A 17,061-nucleotide genomic window follows, 5' to 3' on the forward strand; every position below is an offset into this window, starting at 1 on the left:
CATCTTTGCGTCCCAGAAATTTTGCACTGTGCTAGGCGTTTGAACATTCTCAGGGAGTGGTTTGTTTACTTATTTGGCAGCATTGGGTCTTAGTTGCAGCATGTGTGATCTTTCCTTGCGGTGCATGGACTGTGTATTTGTGGCGTATGGGCTCAGTAGTTGTAGCATCTGGGCTCGCTAGCTCCTAGGTATGTGGGATCTTAGTTCCTGGATCATCCCAGGGATGGACCACCTGGGAAGTCCTGGTGATGAAGTTCTGAAAAAATGGTGTGCTTTCATCTCCAAATGTCCATCATCACACTTCAGGGCACACTTCTGAGCTGTGTTCTACGCTTTATCAGAAGGCCAGTCAGTTAGAGCAGAGGGGGTGGCCACTGGGGTTTGGATACTCCAGAGCAGAGACATGTCCCAGAGACCAGGCCTGCTTCCCTCAATGTGTTTTGCCTAGAGTGTTAGCCTAAGGGACTTGCATCTTATCTTGGGGCCGGAGAGTATATTTAGTGGTGATTCGTATCCTGTGTAGAGGAGAGCAAAGATCTCTGAAGCTCCTTCTCCCTTAACGTCTCTCTCCATTTTCCATCTTCCTACTATAGTGAAATAATTTCAGCATCTGGCCAATGATGTCACCCGTCTTCTTATTGCTAAAATATAGTTTTCAAAAAATTAAAAGCATAATTCTTACTGCAAACATAAAATGAACATTGGACCAACAGTTTTATTCAACTCATTAACTCATGAACCCATAAATACTTAAAGGGATGAACTTGGTAAGTTTGGCTCATCTCCCCAAATTCTTGTCCCTTCAAGTCCTTGCTGCCATCGTGGTCCCCGCATGACTTTAAACAGACTTAAAAACAGTACTTTGTCCAGATTTATGGTTGTTTTCAGCAGGAGGAATGATCCTTAACTGCCGTTCCTAGAAGAAGAAATTCCCCACGTTTCTTAAGGTCTTGATGAGGATGTATAGTGTAGTTGTAGGGTGGTGATCCCAATGACCAGGGGTATGGTATGTTGTGGGGTGGTGCTTGTGTAGGTTGTAGGTTACAAATAAAATACCCACTCAAATATTCTCATCTCATCAGCCTTTAAATTCTTAGTCTACAATATGCCAGGGAAGTTTTGGCATCTCAACCTCATTGATTTATGATAGTGTGCGTGTATGCATGCACTCATACTCAGTCATACTGGACCCTTTGTGACCCCAGACTGTAGCCAGCCAGGGTCCTCTGTCCGTGGAATTTCCCAGGCAAGAATAGTGGAGTGGGTTGCCATTTCCTCTTCCAGGGGATTTTCCCAACCCAGGGATCGAACCCACATCTCCTGGTGCCTCCTGCAGTGCAGGCAGATTCTTTACTGCTGAGCCACCAGGGAAGCCCCACTGATTATGGGCCATTGTTAAATCCAGGCTTCAATAAACCAAGGAATCAAACCTTAGAGCCACTCAGATGTGCTGAATATAATAGAGCCGGTTATGCAGAGTGAAGTAGGTCAGAAAGAGAAAAACAAGTATTGCATATGTATGAAATCTAGAAAGCCGGTACTGATGAACCTATTTGCGGGGCAGGGATAGAGACAGAGACGTAGAGAACAAGCTTGTGGACACAGCGGGGGAGGGCAAGGGTGGCATGAATTGAGAAAGCAGCATTGAAACACATACACCGCCATGTGGGAAATAGATCACTAGTGGAACCTGCAACACAGGGCCCCGCTCGGTGCTCTGTGATGACCTAGGGCTCTGGGAGGGGGGTGGACTAGGAGGGAGGCTCAGAAAGGAGGGGATATATATATGAAGTTATGCCTGATTTGAGTTGGTGTACAGCAGAAACCAACATAACACTGTAAATCAATTTTCCTCCAATTAATTCCTAAAAATTAATGAACAAACAAAAAATCCCATTTACATTGGGGATCCTGGGAGAGTGTAACATATGTTTATAAATTTTGCTGAATCCAACCTTACATTTCATCCTTCTTGGTTTAACACTGTAGATTTCATTCCCATCATGACCTCAGCTTCCTTTCAATTCATGTTGACAGGATGTTCCCGTTTCCTTGGTGTGTAATTTACCTCCACCTGGTCCCTAGCAGATCTTGAAGTTTTCTTCTGGGCTCGGCTAAGAGTTTATTCTTGTTATGGCCCCAGAACCAATGAGGTGGCAAGTGGTCAGGATCTGAGAACAGCATCTAAATGGGAGGCAAAAGCCCCAGATGAGAGACCTTGTGAATGATGGCTGATTTCCCCAAACAGGGGAAGAGCGGGTGCTTTTGTAGGCAAGGGAGGCTGGAGATTGGGAGGTCAACTTTTTAAAAAATTAGTAATACCTTAGTAGTTTGTTCAGCATCTCTAGAATCTACAATTTTATTTGTATTTATGAAGCTTTATTTTGAATCTTCTCCCCCTCACCTTTTCTTTCTCTATTGATCAGTCTGTCTAGAGACTGTATTTATTTTTCAATATCCAACTTTTGGGTTTATCTATTTTCTCTATTGCACTTTTGTTTTAATAACTTTTTGATACTTTTATGAATAATTTTGTCAATTTATGTTCTAATTCTTTTTTTCTCTGCTTCCTATTTATTTCTGTGAGTTTCTGCATTCTACTTTCTGTTTTTTAAAGTTGAGATATAATTGACAGAAAATACTGTGTAAGCTCAATGTATAAAATATATTGTTTTGATATGTTTATATGCAATATGGAGAAGGGAATGGCAATCCACTCCAGTATTCTTGCCTGGAGAATTCCATGGACAGAGGAGCCAGGCGAGCTACAGTCGATGGGGTTGCAAAGAGGGGTACAGTCCATAGGGTTGCAAAGAGTCAGACATGACTGAGCAAGTAACACTAGCTGTCTTTGTTACACACTATATTGGAATATTAAAGCCATTGTAGCATTAGCTAACGTCTCCATGGCCTCCCATAATTATCACTTTGTCTCTGCCTCACCCAAATATTCCCTTCACAGTCTATGGTCCTGCTCCTCTCCTGTCAATATCCTAATCTTAGCAAGAGACTTGCTGAGGTTGAACACTTAAACTTTGCAACAAAGGAAAAAGAATCTGAAAAAAAAAAAGGATATATATATATATATATATAAATATATAAACACATACATATATATAGCTGAATCACTGTGTTATACACCTGAAACTAACATGATATTGTAAATCAATTATAGCTTAATAAAGAAAAATGAGAAAAAACAACTTTGCAACAACTTTATGAACTGAACATTAAAAATTTTAAAAAGGGAGAATGGCATTGAAATATGTATAATATCATATATGAAACGAGTCGCCAGTCCAGGTTTGATGCATGATACTGGATGCTTGGGGCTGGTGCACTGGGACGACCAGAGGGATGGTATGGGGAGGGGAGGAGGAGGAGGGTTCAGGATGGGGAACACATGTATACCTGTGGCAGATTCATTTTGATATATGGCAAAACCAATACAATATTGTAAAGTTAAATAGAATTAAATTAAAAAAAATTTATTGGAGTATAACTGATTTACTTGATGAAAGTGAAAGAGGAGAGTGAAAAAGTTGGCTTAAAGCTCAACATTCAGAAAACGAAGATCATGGCATCTGGTCCCATCACCTCATGGGAAGTAGATGGGGAAACAGTGGAAACAGTGTCAGACGTTATTTTTGGGGGCTCCAAAATCACTGCAGATGGTGATTGCAGCCATGAAATTAAAAGATGCTTACTCCTTGGAAGGAAAGTTATGACCAACCTAGATAGCAGATTCAAAAGCAGAGACATTACTTTGCCAACAAAGGTCTGTCTAGTCAAGGCTGTGGTTTTTCCAGTGGTCATGTATGGATGTGAGAGTTGGACTGTGAAGAAAGCTGAGCGCCAAAGAATTGATGCTTTTGAACTGTGGTGTTGGAGAAGACTCTTGAGAGTCCCTTGGACTGCAAGGAGATCCAGCCAGTCCATCCTAAAGGAGATCAGTCCTGAGTGTTCTTTGGAAGGACTGATGCTAAAGCTGAAACTCCAATACTTTGGCCACCTCATGTGAAGAGTTGACTCACTGGAAAAGACCCTGATGCTGGGAGGGATTGGGGGCAGGAGGAGAAGGGGACGACAGAGGATGAGATGGCTGGATGGCATCACTGACTCGACGGACGTGAGTTTGGGTGAACTCCGGGAGTTGGTGATGGACAGGGAGGCCTGGCGTGCTGCAGTTTATGGGGTTGCAAAGAGTTGGACACGACTGAGAGACTGATCTGAAATGAACTGAACTGAACTGATTTGCAATGCTGTTTTAGTTTCAGGTGTACAGTAAAGTAAAGCAGTTATACATATACATATATCAACTCTTTTTTAGATTCTTTTTCCACATAGGCCATTAGAGTATTGAGTAGAGGTCCCTGTGTAATACAGTAGGTCCTTATTAGTTATCTATTTTATATATAGTAGTCTGTATATGTCAATTCCCACCTCCCAATTTATCCCTCCCTCTCTAAACAATTATATTTAGGATCTGAGGATGACCCTTGTCTGTCCTGCAGCTGTACCAGATTAAGGCTTCCTTGAATTTCACTATACCTGTATCTTGAAATTAAATTTAAAACTTCATGCTTATTTAAAAAAAAAACAAAACATCTCTTCAGGGCAGTCAGAAATGGCCATCTCACTCTACACGCCTTGTAACTATTGTTGCCATGGCAAAGAGTGCACCAGAAGCAAGAGCGCCCCCTCCAAGCCTTGTCCTCCCTCTGCCCATCACACTACCACCACGCCAGTTTGAGTAACCCTGCAGCCACTGTGTGCCCCGGATGATCGCAGTTCTCTTGCTCCCAGTGTAGGCACAGATATGTAAGTAGCCCAGCCAGAATTCCATACTGTGTGTGCTGGGGCCACTCCTGGCATCAGTCACAGTCCCTGAAGGAACCCAGGTCAAGGGACCTGCATCTGAACAGCCGTGGGCAAGATTAAGGAGCGAACTGTATGAGTTTTCTAGGACTCCCTTAACAGAGTACCATCCACAAACTACATGGGTTAACAATAGACACTGTCATACACTTCTGGAAATTTGAGATCAAGATGTTAGTGAGATTGGTTCCTTTTTGTTGTTATTTATTTATTTGTAACTTTGTAACTATTTGTATTGGGGTATAGCCTGTTAACAATGTTGTGATGGTTTCAGGTGAACTCAGTCATACATATACATGTATCCATTCTCCCCCAAACTCCCCTCCCATCCAGGCTACCACATAACATTGAGCAGAGTTCTGTGTGCTGTACAACAGGTCTTTGTTGGTTATCCACTTTAAATATAGCAGTGTATACATGATGTTCCCAACGTCCTAACATCACTTCCCTCTGGCAACCACAATTTTGTTTTTAGTATTTATTTTTATTCATTTGGCTGCAGCGGGGGAGGCCTATGGGATGAGGCGTGTGGGATCTTCATTCTTTGTTGCAGGACTTTAGTTGCTGTGTGAGAACTCTTGGGCTTCCCAGGTGGCTCAGTGGTAAAGAATCTGCCTGCCAATGCAGGAGACACAAGAGACATGGGTTTGATTCTTGAGTCAGGAAGATCCTCTGGAGGAGGAAATGGCAACCCACGCCAGTATTCTTGCCAGGATAATCCCATGGCCAGAGGAGCCTGGTGGGCACAGTCCATGGGGTCGCAAAGAGTGGGCTGTGACTTAGAGACAGAGTACCCAGGCATGCACGCATGCAAACTCTTAGCTGTGCCATGTGGGACCTCAGTTCCCTGACCAGGGATTGAACCTGGGTCCCCAGCATTGGGAGCACAGAGTCTAAGCCACTGAACCACCAGGGAAGCCCCAGGATTGGTTCCTTCTGAGGGGAGGATGTGTTCAGGCCTCTCTCCTGGCTTCTAGTAGTTTTTTGACTTGTGACAGCTTGACTCCAGTCTTCACATCTCCCTGTGTCCAGATATCCCATTTTGTAATGACACCAGTCATACTGCATTAGAGCTCACCCTAAAGACCTCAATATAACTTAATTACATCTGCAACAACCCTATTTCCCAGTAAGGTCACATTCTAAGGTACTGGGGATCAAGGCTTCAATCTATGAATCTGGGGGACACTTCTAACACCAACCATAAGTGCCCAGAGATGAGCGGCAGTGAGATACATCTATCCATTCATCACAATATCCACTTGGGCTGGATATTCTCCACTGGCCCCTCCGGATCCCCTCTCTGACCACCTCCACCTTGCCCTGTGTCTAGGAGCCTGATCTCTGCAGACAGTATATCCTGGGCTCCCCAGGATATTCTTTTCACTTCTGTTGGACTTCACCAATGGGAGGCACAGGCGGGAGCCTTGGTGGTGGGAGGAGAGAGAGGTCAGGGCTTGGTACCCCAAAGGACCCTTCCCAATCCCTCCCAGCTGCTTTCATATGTTGCTTTCCATGATTTAGTATCATATAGTTTATATTTACCACTTGGCAGATAATGAGAGCTTGGTGCTGTGGGTTTAGTCGCTCAGTCGTTTGCTAGTCTTTGTGACTCCACAGACTGTAACCCACCAGGCTCTTCTGTTCATGGGATTTCCTGGGCAAGAATACTGGAGTGGGCTGCCATTTCCTTCTCCAGGGGATCTTCCTTCTCCAGGGATCAAGACCATATCTCCTGTATTGGCAGGTGGATTCTTTACTACTGAGCCACCAGGGAAGCCCAATAAGAGCTTAATAGTGTTTAAAATATGGGTGAGTGTGTGTGTGTGTGGATGGTTTCACTCCCAAGACTGTCTGTACATTTAGTGCTAACAGCTGACATTTACTGAGTGCTTATGTGTGTTCTAAGTACTTGAATATGATATACACTGGATAGAACCTATAAGGGAGTTGCTATGATTATCCCAACTTTATAGTTGAGTAGACTGAGGCTTCCTGAGATTGCAGTCATGGCCCAGATCAAGGCTGCACGGTGAAACAGTTGCCAGATTGGGATTTGATCTGTCTCTAGGGCAGTCTGTCCCTAGAAGTGTGCCCTAAGCCACACGAGCACACGTGCTGATCTGCTCACCAGACCCGCCCTCCTGACTTGTGCCAAACACATTCATTTCCCGAGCCCTGGTCAAACCACAGCTGTTGTGTGGTGCTTTCTCATCCTCTCCCTGAGGAACCGCCCCTTCATTCTGTGCACCCCCATTCTGAGCATGACCCCCACAAGCCCCTGTGCCTCTTTCCTACCTTCAGGGCAGGGGCCCTGTTCCACTCATCCTGCAATTCCACGGCCTGGCCCTGCATCTGTAGGGGTGTGTGTGTTAGTTGCTCAGTCATGTCTGACTCTTTGCGACCCCAGGGACTGTGAAGCCCGCCAGGCTCTTCTGTCCATGGGTTTCTCCAGGCAAGAATACTGCAATGGGTAGCCATTCCCTTTTTGGGGGATCTTCTGGACTCAGGGATTGCACCCGGCTCTCCTGCACTGCAAGCAGATTCTTACCGCTGAGCCACCAGGGAAGCCCGATTGTGGGAGTCAATGGCTGCTTCTGGAAGGGATATTTTCCGTTGTGCTTGCCCATTCTATATGCTCTGGGGTCCCCAAGTCCCCCTGCAGAACGGCTGACTTCCTTCCTCAGCTGAGCGCCAAGCATATCTGTCCATGGTCTGTGGTTCTGGACAGCAGAACTGGCCCCCTGGGTGAGCGGTCCTGTTTGTCCTTGGCATGACCTCTCACCTGGCATCTCACCTGCTGGGTCAGGTCCGGTTTCCGAGCTGATATCTTTGATCCTCTGTGAACAGGTTCTCGGGCTCCACTGAAGGAGCTCTACTCAGCCCCCAGTAGTCTGGTGGGGGCTTTACTTTACTTCTGCTTTTTCAGTTTTGTCCTAATTAACAGTCACATTTTGTCAGGAGTCCCCTTGTCAAAACCTAAGGGTCATGTTGACAGAGTTTCTTTTCCTCTCTTCTAGGATGTTGGATTTAACTGCCTCCTCCAGGAGACTGCTCTGAGCCCTGCCTCCCCCACCCCCAACTGTTCAAGGCCAGCTGAAAAGTGAAAGTGTTAATCACTCAGTCCAGTCCACTCTTTGCCATTCCACAGACTGTAGCCTGCCAGGCTCTCTAGCCCATGGGATTCTCCAGAATACTGGAGCGGATAGCCATTCCCATCTCCAGAGGATTTTCCTAACTGCTACCACATGTCTATTTCCACCAGGCTTTGAGGAAATACTCATTTTTAAAGCCCAACCTCCACTTTCCCTATAGCTTTTCTTTACTGTCACCTACTCCATATTTCCCAGCTTTTCAATTCTCTGAGAACCAACGTGCCTGGTTTTGTTCCTGGGTAGGGGACCTGCACGGGAGTCCTTACATAGGCATCTCCCGTGCCCACGAAGGTTGTACAGTGCTGAGCTTGGTCTGACACTCCCTTCAAATTCCTACAGCACCACCCCTCTTCAGCAGATTGGTGGGATCACTTCTGAGTGCATTGAGAGTGTACACTCAGCATTTTTAAAAAGCAGAAGAAAAATTTTAGTTTTTTAATGCTATTTTTTGGTTACTTGTAAAAATGTTTCTTATTTTTTTATACATTTGGCTTCAAGGAGTCTTAGTTGCAGCAGCTGCTGCTGCTGCTAAGTCGCTTCAGTCGTGTCCGACTCTGTGCAACCCCATAGATGGCAGCCCACTAGGCTCTGCCGTCCCTGGGATTCTCCAGGCAAGAACACTGGAGTGGGTTGCCATTTCCTTCTCCAATGCATGAAAGTGAAATGTGAAAGTGAAGTCACCCAGTCGTGTCCGACTCTTAGGGACCCCATGAACTGTAGCCTACCAGGCTCCTAGTTTCCAGGCAAGACTACTGGAGTGGGTTGCCATTGCCTCCTCCATGTGGGTTCTAATTCCCCAACCAGGGATCGAAGCCCATCCCCTTGCATTGGGAGCTTGGAGTCTTAGCCAATGGGCCACCAGGGAAGTCCCTGTTTCTTGTTATTTTAAAATAAATTCTATTTATTTAGCTTTGGCTGTGCGGGGTCTCCTTGCTGCTCGGGTTTTTCTCTGTTTGTGGAGAGCCGGGCTACTCCTCAGTGCGCTGCGTGGGCTTCTCACTGTGGAGGCTTCTCCTGTGGCGGAGCATGGGCTCTAGGGCCCGCTGGCTTCAGCAGCTGAGGCACGTGGGCTCGGTAGTCGTGGTGCAAGGGCTTAGGTGTTCCAACGCATGTGGGATCTTTCCAGCCTAGGGATTAAACCCCTGTCTCCTGCAATGGCAAGTGAATTCGTTACCACTGAGACACCAAGAAAGCCCCGCTTATTATTTTAAATGCCACACTTGCCTTTCATGGAGTGCATGCTGTCCCCCAAAATATAAAGGCCCTAGGTCGGCAACCTGCAGCTGTGACAACAAGATGCCTTTTTCCCCATCTCCTCCTTCTCCTCTTCGTGCTGCTGCTGCCGCTCTCCGGACTGCCTCCCCGCAGGGGCGGAGGAGGGGAGAGGGGCCCCGGCGCCCCGCGCGAGAGCTGGAGAAGAGGCGGGGAGCAGCCAGGATCGGACTTCCTCCCTCCACTCCGGAACTGCCTGGAGCCGCCAGGACTCGGAAATCAGGACGTCCCCAAGGGAGCCGGCGGGGTGGGCGGGGCACAGGCGGTGGGCGTGTCTGGGGCGGACCGGGGGCGGGCCCAGGGCGGGGCCGGCACGAGGACTGCGCGGGCTGCCGGGGCGAGCTGCGCCGGCCGCGCTCCCTGGACTTCGGAGCGCAGGGCGCTCGCAGGCTGCGTTCCCTGCCGCCTCCTTCCGAGCGGGCTCAGCCCGGCTGCCGGGGCGATGTGAGCCGGGGCCCGCGGGCGCGGCTGGACCGCTGCGATGTGGCTCAAGCCCGAGGAGGTGCTGCTGAAGAACGCTCTGAAGCTCTGGGTGACTCAGAAGAGCAACTGCTACTTCATCCTGCAGCGGCGCCGCGGGCACGGCGAGGGGGGCGGCCGGCTCACGGGTAAGGGGCGCGCTGCGGCGGGCGGGTGGCCGGGCCCGGACCTCGCTCCCCGCCCGGCCCGCGGCCCCAGTCCCGGGCTGCGTGCGGCGCAGGTGGCGGTTTCTGGGGAGACGCCGGGCTCGGTCGGCCCTGCCTCGGGCATGTTTTCCTTTCTCCTGCGTTTCTCCTGTACGCTCCCGTCGAGGTGGCGGCCGGAGAGACTCTCGGGTTCGTGCATTTCCCCGGGCGGGGCAGGTGCCTTCGCTGCCGGGCCCAGGGGCCGCCTGGAGGCCAGGCTTGACTCGGGAAGCCAAGGAGAGACCTGCGCTGGAGCGAGGGCCGCGCCGGGCGGAGCGGGGCCAGGTGACAGCGGGGCCGCCTGGCCATCTGGACGCGCCCGAGGCTCCAAGTGGCGCCGCGGTAGGGACACTTGACCAGCCCCCGGCGAGCCGAGGCTCAGGAGGCCCTGGCAATCTGAGACTGTCGGGGGGATGAGCGGGTCGGGCGGAGCGGGCCGCGCACCGTCTACACGCTCGGAGGAGAAACCCAGGTGGAGCGAATCCCGAGCTCGTGATCCTAGTAGCAAAACCGAGCGGGTCAGCTCCCCACCCCCACCCTTTCACTTTCTTTCTAGGAATGAAAGGAAGGAAAAAAAAAACCAACTCAGGCTTGTAAAATTTATCTATTCCCCCCCTCCCCCCGCCCAAATTTAAGGTCCAAAACTCTTTGAAAATCAAGCATTTGGACAGTTTGCATCAGTGGGGACACCTGTTTGAAAGCTCAGTGGAGGAATAATAGGAACCTTTCTCAGTTGTATGTAGGGAACCCATATGGAATTTCAGATTTTGGAATCGAAGTAAAAGGAATCTTAGAGCTTCCCATCTTGTCCCTCCCAGGAGGAGACCAAGGCCAGGGAGGGAGAGCGGTCGAGGGGCCCAGCCTGGGCTCCCTATTGCTGACTCTACTGTCTGCTTATTCTGAGGGAGGCCCTCCAGGCCCGATGGGGAAATGCGATTAGTACATCCTGAAAGGGCAGAACCAAGCGCCAGGGCTTGCTTTACCTGCCCATACTTTAGACTGAGGAGGCCTGGAAGCTGACAGCCAGATTCTTTAGGGAGGGCAGACTTGACTGACCCTCAAGGCGTCAGTTGGAGTTGGTGGGATTTCTGGTTGGAAGGGGCAGAGGGGTGGTGGTCGGTGGGAACGGGTGGATGGCAGGTGGGCTTGCTCTGGGAACTGTTTGAGGCTTTGCGTAAGGGAATTAGCATGGGAGATCAGGTGTCAAAGGGGTCATTGGTGGGCCCCTGAGCAACCCACTGGCTTCTTAGTTCCTGGGCTCTTGGGGAATGGAGGTGAGTGGCATCCCGGCGGGGTGGGATGCTGATCAGAGGAGAAAAGTCTGGAAGAGGGGTCTGTCCCCTCCTTGACCTTTGAGCGCAGTGGAACTTTAATCTTTGGTGTGTTCAGCACAGAACCTGGCCTACAAAGGGCCTCTTTTAGTAGAGGGTGAGGACAGAGCCTGAAATAGGAAGCGTGAGGAGTATTGGTTCTGCAAGCGTTTGTTAACTCGGTTTTGCGCACGCTGTCTGTGGGATGCTCTTCCCACAGGTGGCTGCGTTGGGAAAGACTTCAGGTTATTCACCGTTGGACAGGGGAGATAGTCCAGACCCAGAGGGCAAAGCTTACGGTCCTGTGACTAAGACAGGTTCAGGACAGCTTCCCTTCTGGAGAGCCTGCTTTGTGGGCCAGTCGGTCTTGCTGCTCAGTCGCTCAGTTGCGTTCCACTCTTTGTGACTCCATGGACCCCTGCCAGGCTGCTCTGTCTGTGGGATTCCCCGTCTGTCTTAGATGAACTCAAAATGATGCTCCTCTTTCTACTGCATTCCAACATCAAAGAGTGCCTGTGCCTTTGGTCTTACTTGGGCTTGACTGTGGTTTTGGCTTGCTGTGAATATGCACAATTTTCTTACTTTTATAGTATTTTTATTTATTTGGCTGTGCCGGGTCTTAGTGTGGCCTGCAGGATCTTTAGTTGTGGCATGTGGGACCTAGTTCCCTGAGCAGGGATTGAACCTGGGCCTCTTGCATTGGGAGCTCAGAGTCTTAGCAGCTGGACCACCAGGGAAGTCCCCAGTTTTCTTATTCTTAAAGGAAGTAAATCAGCTGAAAAAAGGGAAGAAAAATCCCCAGAAAAAGACCCCTGACATTTTGCTTCATTTCTTGGAGACTCAGAACCTCTTTCTGGGGCTTCCCAGCTGGCTCAGTGGTAAATAATCCGCCTGCCAATGCAGGAGACATGGGGTTTGATCCCTGGGTTGGGAAGATCCCCTGGAGGAGGAAATGGCAACCCACTCCAGTATTCTTGCCTGGAGAATCCCATGGACAGAGGAGCCTGGTGGGCTACAGACCACAGGGTCGCAAAGAGTCGGACACCACTGAGCACACACACAACCTCCTTCTGATTGTGAAAGGGTGGCACCCCCTCAGCAGTGGACACCCCACTTTCGGGCATTCAGCCGGGAGCCAATGGCTGTGCTGATTAGGCAACTCCGTTGCCCCATCCACCGGTGAGCTGGCCTAACTGGGGCCTTACGAATGTTGTGAAACCAAAACCGATGTGGCACTGGAGCGGTCCCATGTCGGTATGGTTTTCAGAACTGATAGACTTCTCATATGGCAATTTTTTTAGCAGTTTATTTCAAAGATTTACAGCTTAGGCTGAGTTGATCCAAGAAATTAATGGGTGCACATTCTGACTGGTTTTTAGGCTCTTCTTTGGAGAGAGGCAAGTAGCAGGTGGTTAAAAGGATTGGAAATAAAAGGTGGAGGAGCAGTGAAAGGAAGCGTGATGCAGAATTTGAGATTAGGTTGTTGTTATTGTTCAATTGTCCAGTTGTGTATGACTTTTTACAATCCCGTGGACTGCAGCTTGCCAGGCCTCTCTTTTCCTCACCATCTCTAAGTTTCCCCAAGTTCATGTCCATTGCGTCAGTGATGCCATGAGATTAGATAGCAGAGTCTCAAACATGTGAGGTTCCCATTGGCGTTTTAAAGTAATCTGACATGTTGAAAGCTTGCCCACCGTCAGAAAGAGCATGTTTTGTTTCACTGAGGATTGTAATTCATCCTCCGACTTACACAAATACATTCCCTATGCACATCTCGTTTTATTTTCTCCATGGCCCATTCTCACTTTTTCTTTCTTTTTTGAAATGGTTTTTTATTATTTTTTGGTCACACCGTGTGGCATGTCAGATCTTGATTCCCCAGCCAGGGATCGAACTTGTGCTCCCTGTGTTGAAAGCTCAGAGTCTTAACCACTGGACCACTGGGGAAGTCCTTCACTTAATGATATCCACCGCACTTATGTGTTTTGTTCATGGTTTCCCCTACTAAATCGTTCTGTGAGGGCAGGCGTTTTACCCACAGTGGTGCCTAGCACACAGCATAGGGTCAGTTAACGTTTGTGGGATGAATAGATGGATGAGTCCATGCGTGAATGACTGAGCCCACATTTTTCTCCAAAGTTAGGTGGGTGTGAAGGCCCAGCTTTCAGACTGAGCCTGAGCTGGCCACAAGGGACAGGAAGCATACCCTCTGTGTCCTTTGCTTTCTGTGTACCTGCAGGCTGACCACCGGGAAGCTGGGGGGAGTGGGTGGGCATTGAAGCCTATTTTTGTGGCTCCCTCCTTCAAGGGCCGAGAAGCAGGGCATCAGCCTCTTAGGTGGCTTCTATTGCCAGCCTCAGGCACCTACCTTGAGAAGATCCCAGGCTGGGGAGGAGGGGTTGGTGTGGCGGCGGAAGGCAGTGACCTTCACCTCCAGTTAACTGGGTGACTGAACACAGTATTTTAAGATGTTTCCCACACTCCCCTGACAGTGATTCTTGCAGCCCTGGAGAGGAGGAAGCTCTACAGCATTCCCGTGGATACTGTCTCCAGCCAGGGGGAGTATTTCTTATAAAGTGCAGTCAGCCCTGGGAGAACAGAGTTGGGGCACTTCGCCTTTGGGGGTGGTGGGCAGAAGGACACCACTTCCCCTCCCCGCCAGGGTCTCTGATGCGCTTACAATGAGCCGCATAAACGGACCTGTAAAGACCAGGTGTCACCACCCGTCTGTGCCCCTCTGGGCACATTTATTTTCAGTGTTTTATTATGTGCATTCCTGTATGATCGTGCAGTCCTTTCTCCAAAGAGGCCGGCACTTAAAAGTTATCTTTTGAATCCCATGCTGATGTTTTCTGCTTTTCAGGGTGTTTCCCTCGGCCCTTGTTCCTGTCACCGTACTTGGAGCGGTTATGGGCTAACCAATTTCCTAACAGTTAGGGACATGGGAGGAAGTATGGGCTGGGAGTGGAAAACACGGGGTTTGGAGTCAAGATAAATCTGCTGGGTACGAATCTGGGCTAGTTTATTTGGTTTCTTTGAGCCTTTGTTAAAACTCTGCCTTAAGGCAAGGACAGAAAAAGACTTTAGAGGGTTAGAAACTGTTTTCCACCTGGACTATCCCATCTTACATCCCCTCAGCAATGTGAAAGGCTTCTGATTATAATAAGGGTTAGAATGAAAATAAACATTATACAGCAAGGGCTTACTTGTGCTCATCACCTAGTAGTTTTAAAGAAAAAAAGCAAAGTGACATTTAAAAAGTTGAGTAATGAGAGGGCTTTTTAGAACAGAAGTGTTGCCAAAAAAGTTAGTTGCACTGTAGGGAAGGATGTAAGAAACAATGACTTATCCATTACTGCAGGATTTACCAAGTGTAATTAGACGAGGAAATATTTTCTATTTTTTACTTATATTTTTAAAAATCTTCACATTTATTCTTTTAGTTTTGCTTTTGGCTGCGCTGGATCTTTGTTGCTGTGTGCGGGCTTTCCCTAGTTACAGAGAGACGGGGGTGTTCTTTGCTGCAGTGGCTTCTCTCGTTGCAGAGCACGGGCTCCAGGGCCCACGGTCTTCAGTCGTTGTGGCTCTTGGGCTCTAGAGCACAGGCTCAGTAGCTGCAGCGTCGGGGCTTCATTGCCCGTGGCACATGGAATCTTCCTGGACCAGGGATCGAACTGGAGTCCCTGGCATCAGCAGGCGGATTCTTATCTGCTGTGCCACGAGGGAAGTCCAGAAGATGAACTATTTAGTAGCAATTTGTGCCAGCAGGATTTGGGTACAGGGAGGTCTTGGACCACCTCAAATCCTAGTTAATAAAGGGAACTGAGTGTGAGGGGCCGGCTGTGGCCAGGGTGAATTGTGTCCCGCCTTCAGGACAGTGCCCCCGACGGGGAGAATGTCATCTAGGGAGTCATGTGGACGGTCCCGAGGCTTGCTCAGATGACTCTGTTGCATGGCTGTAGTGGTGAAGCCCAGCACCTGTGTGGCCTGTCTCGACTAGTCTGTCTGACATCAGCTGGGGTCCTGCTCAGGCTGCCAGAGTTGGTGGTGGATTAGTTCCCCACCACCGACAGAAAAGCCTTTCGGCTCCACAGGGCTGCTGTTCCGTGGTGTGCGCTCCCCAGATACTGGCCCTAGAGTCTTACATGCTTTAGTTTTGTTTTTCCAAAGCAGGGCAAGGAAGAAATCACAAACAAAGGAAGTACTTTGATTCCAGGAGCGTAAATCGGAAGGTTCGTATAAGTAAAATAACGGGCGTATCTCTAAGCACTGATAAGCCATTAACAAAAGCTCTGGGGTCCCCAACAGATGCGTTTAATGAGAACATAACAAGGGCCATGCATTTGTAACTGGATAATCAAACAAGGCCCGGGCTTGTGTCACTCTAGGAAATAATATGAGGTACAAATGTGTGGATGGCGGAGTGGTGGACGCTATTTCAGCCTAATTGGGGTTCTTTAGGAAGAGCTGAAAATGACTGAGAGGCTTGGAACGTTTGAAGAATTCATTTGCTCCCCTGTGAAAGGTTAGGATTTCATGGTCTTAGCTCCACATTCTGGCAGCGCTGGATAAGGGAGGGAATTATTTAAAATGAAAGTAGTAAATCTGATCATATTTCCAGCACAGATGTCCCCCCTTTCATTTTGTAAAACTTTATCAAAGAGCAGGCTTCCCAGGTGGCTCAGTGGTGAAGAATCTGCCTGCCAATGAAGGAGACCTGGATTCGACCCCTGGGTCAGGAAGATCCCCTGGAGAAGGAAATGGCAACCCACTCCAGTATTCTTGCCTGGGAAATCCCAAGGACAGAGGAGCCTGGTGGGCTTCAGTCCATGGGGTTGCAAAGATTCAGACACAACTGAGCAACTGAAAAACAACAGCCACGACAAAATTAAAGAGCAGCCCAGCATATTTTCACGGCTCCTGGGGGGTGATGAGCGACCCCTGCACCGCCTCTAAGGCTCTATCTCCTCCGCCTTCTGCTCTTGAGCAAAAGACCCTCCAGCATGTAAGTCACTTTCCCTGCCTGGGCTCTCCCACCTCCTCTTGCAGTCTCACTTGAGCGCCATTGCCTAGAGGTGGGGCCCCCACCCCCATCTTGTCCTGCCCTGCCCTCTACCTTTTTTTTTTTTTTAAAAGAAAGTGTTTGTTTTTATTTTGGCTGTGCTGGGTCTTTGTTACTGTGTGTGGGCTTTCTCTGATGGCAGCAGTCTTGGGGGCTACTCTCTAGGTCTGGTGTGCGAGCTTCTCATTGTGGTGGCTTCCTGTTGCAGAGCACGGGCCCTAGGTGCTTCAGTAGTGGCAGAGCATGGGCTTAATTGCCCCGAGGTATGTGGAATCTTCTTGGACCAGGGGTTGAACGCAGGCCCTCATGCATTGGCAGTCAGATTCTTAACCATTGGACCATCAGGGAAGTCCCCTTCACTTTTGCTTTATAACACTGACTGCTGTTTGTTACGATGTGGCTCTTCGTGGCTTCATCTGTTTGGAGCAAAGCGGACCTCGAGCTCCTGAAGGAAGGTCCCCGGTTCGCCACCAGCACTGGAATCCTTGCTGTCAGTGGAGCACTCTTGATGCATATTTAGTGAATCCCTGGATGCTCAAGTCAAATCGATAGCTGTGAGCCTTTGAGGTTGAGAAGTGTTTTTCGTCATCCTGAACATGGAAATTATGCAGAAAACAGGAATAGATAATAGAGAGGGTTGTTACTGATAGTTCTCACGCCTGCCTGCATGCTTGTAAGGATTGGTGGTAGCTTGTCAGCCGTGCCAGGCCAGCTGTGAG

The 17,061-nt window shown here is 49.0% G+C and overlaps 1 protein-coding gene across 4 annotated transcripts in view; it reads left to right on the top strand.

Moving 5' to 3' along the window:
* The first annotated feature begins 9,625 nt into the window (after positions 1–9,625).
* The window catches only part of TBC1D8 (TBC1 domain family member 8), a 141,047-nt gene continuing 133,611 nt past the window's right edge, over positions 9,626–17,061 (top strand). For 3 of the 4 annotated variants that reach the window (XM_070379946.1, XM_070379948.1, XM_070379947.1), the window contains exon 1: positions 9,627–9,913. In XM_070379946.1, the coding sequence (XP_070236047.1) occupies positions 9,787–9,913 (127 nt within the window). In that variant the 5' untranslated portion in view covers positions 9,627–9,786. Of the gene's footprint in view, positions 9,914–17,061 lie in introns of all 4 variants that reach the window. The other variant, XM_070379945.1, reaches the window with a different exon arrangement.

Source organism: Bos mutus, chromosome 11, assembly GCF_027580195.1.
Source record: "Bos mutus isolate GX-2022 chromosome 11, NWIPB_WYAK_1.1, whole genome shotgun sequence".
Taxonomy (NCBI): Eukaryota; Metazoa; Chordata; class Mammalia; order Artiodactyla; family Bovidae; genus Bos; species Bos mutus.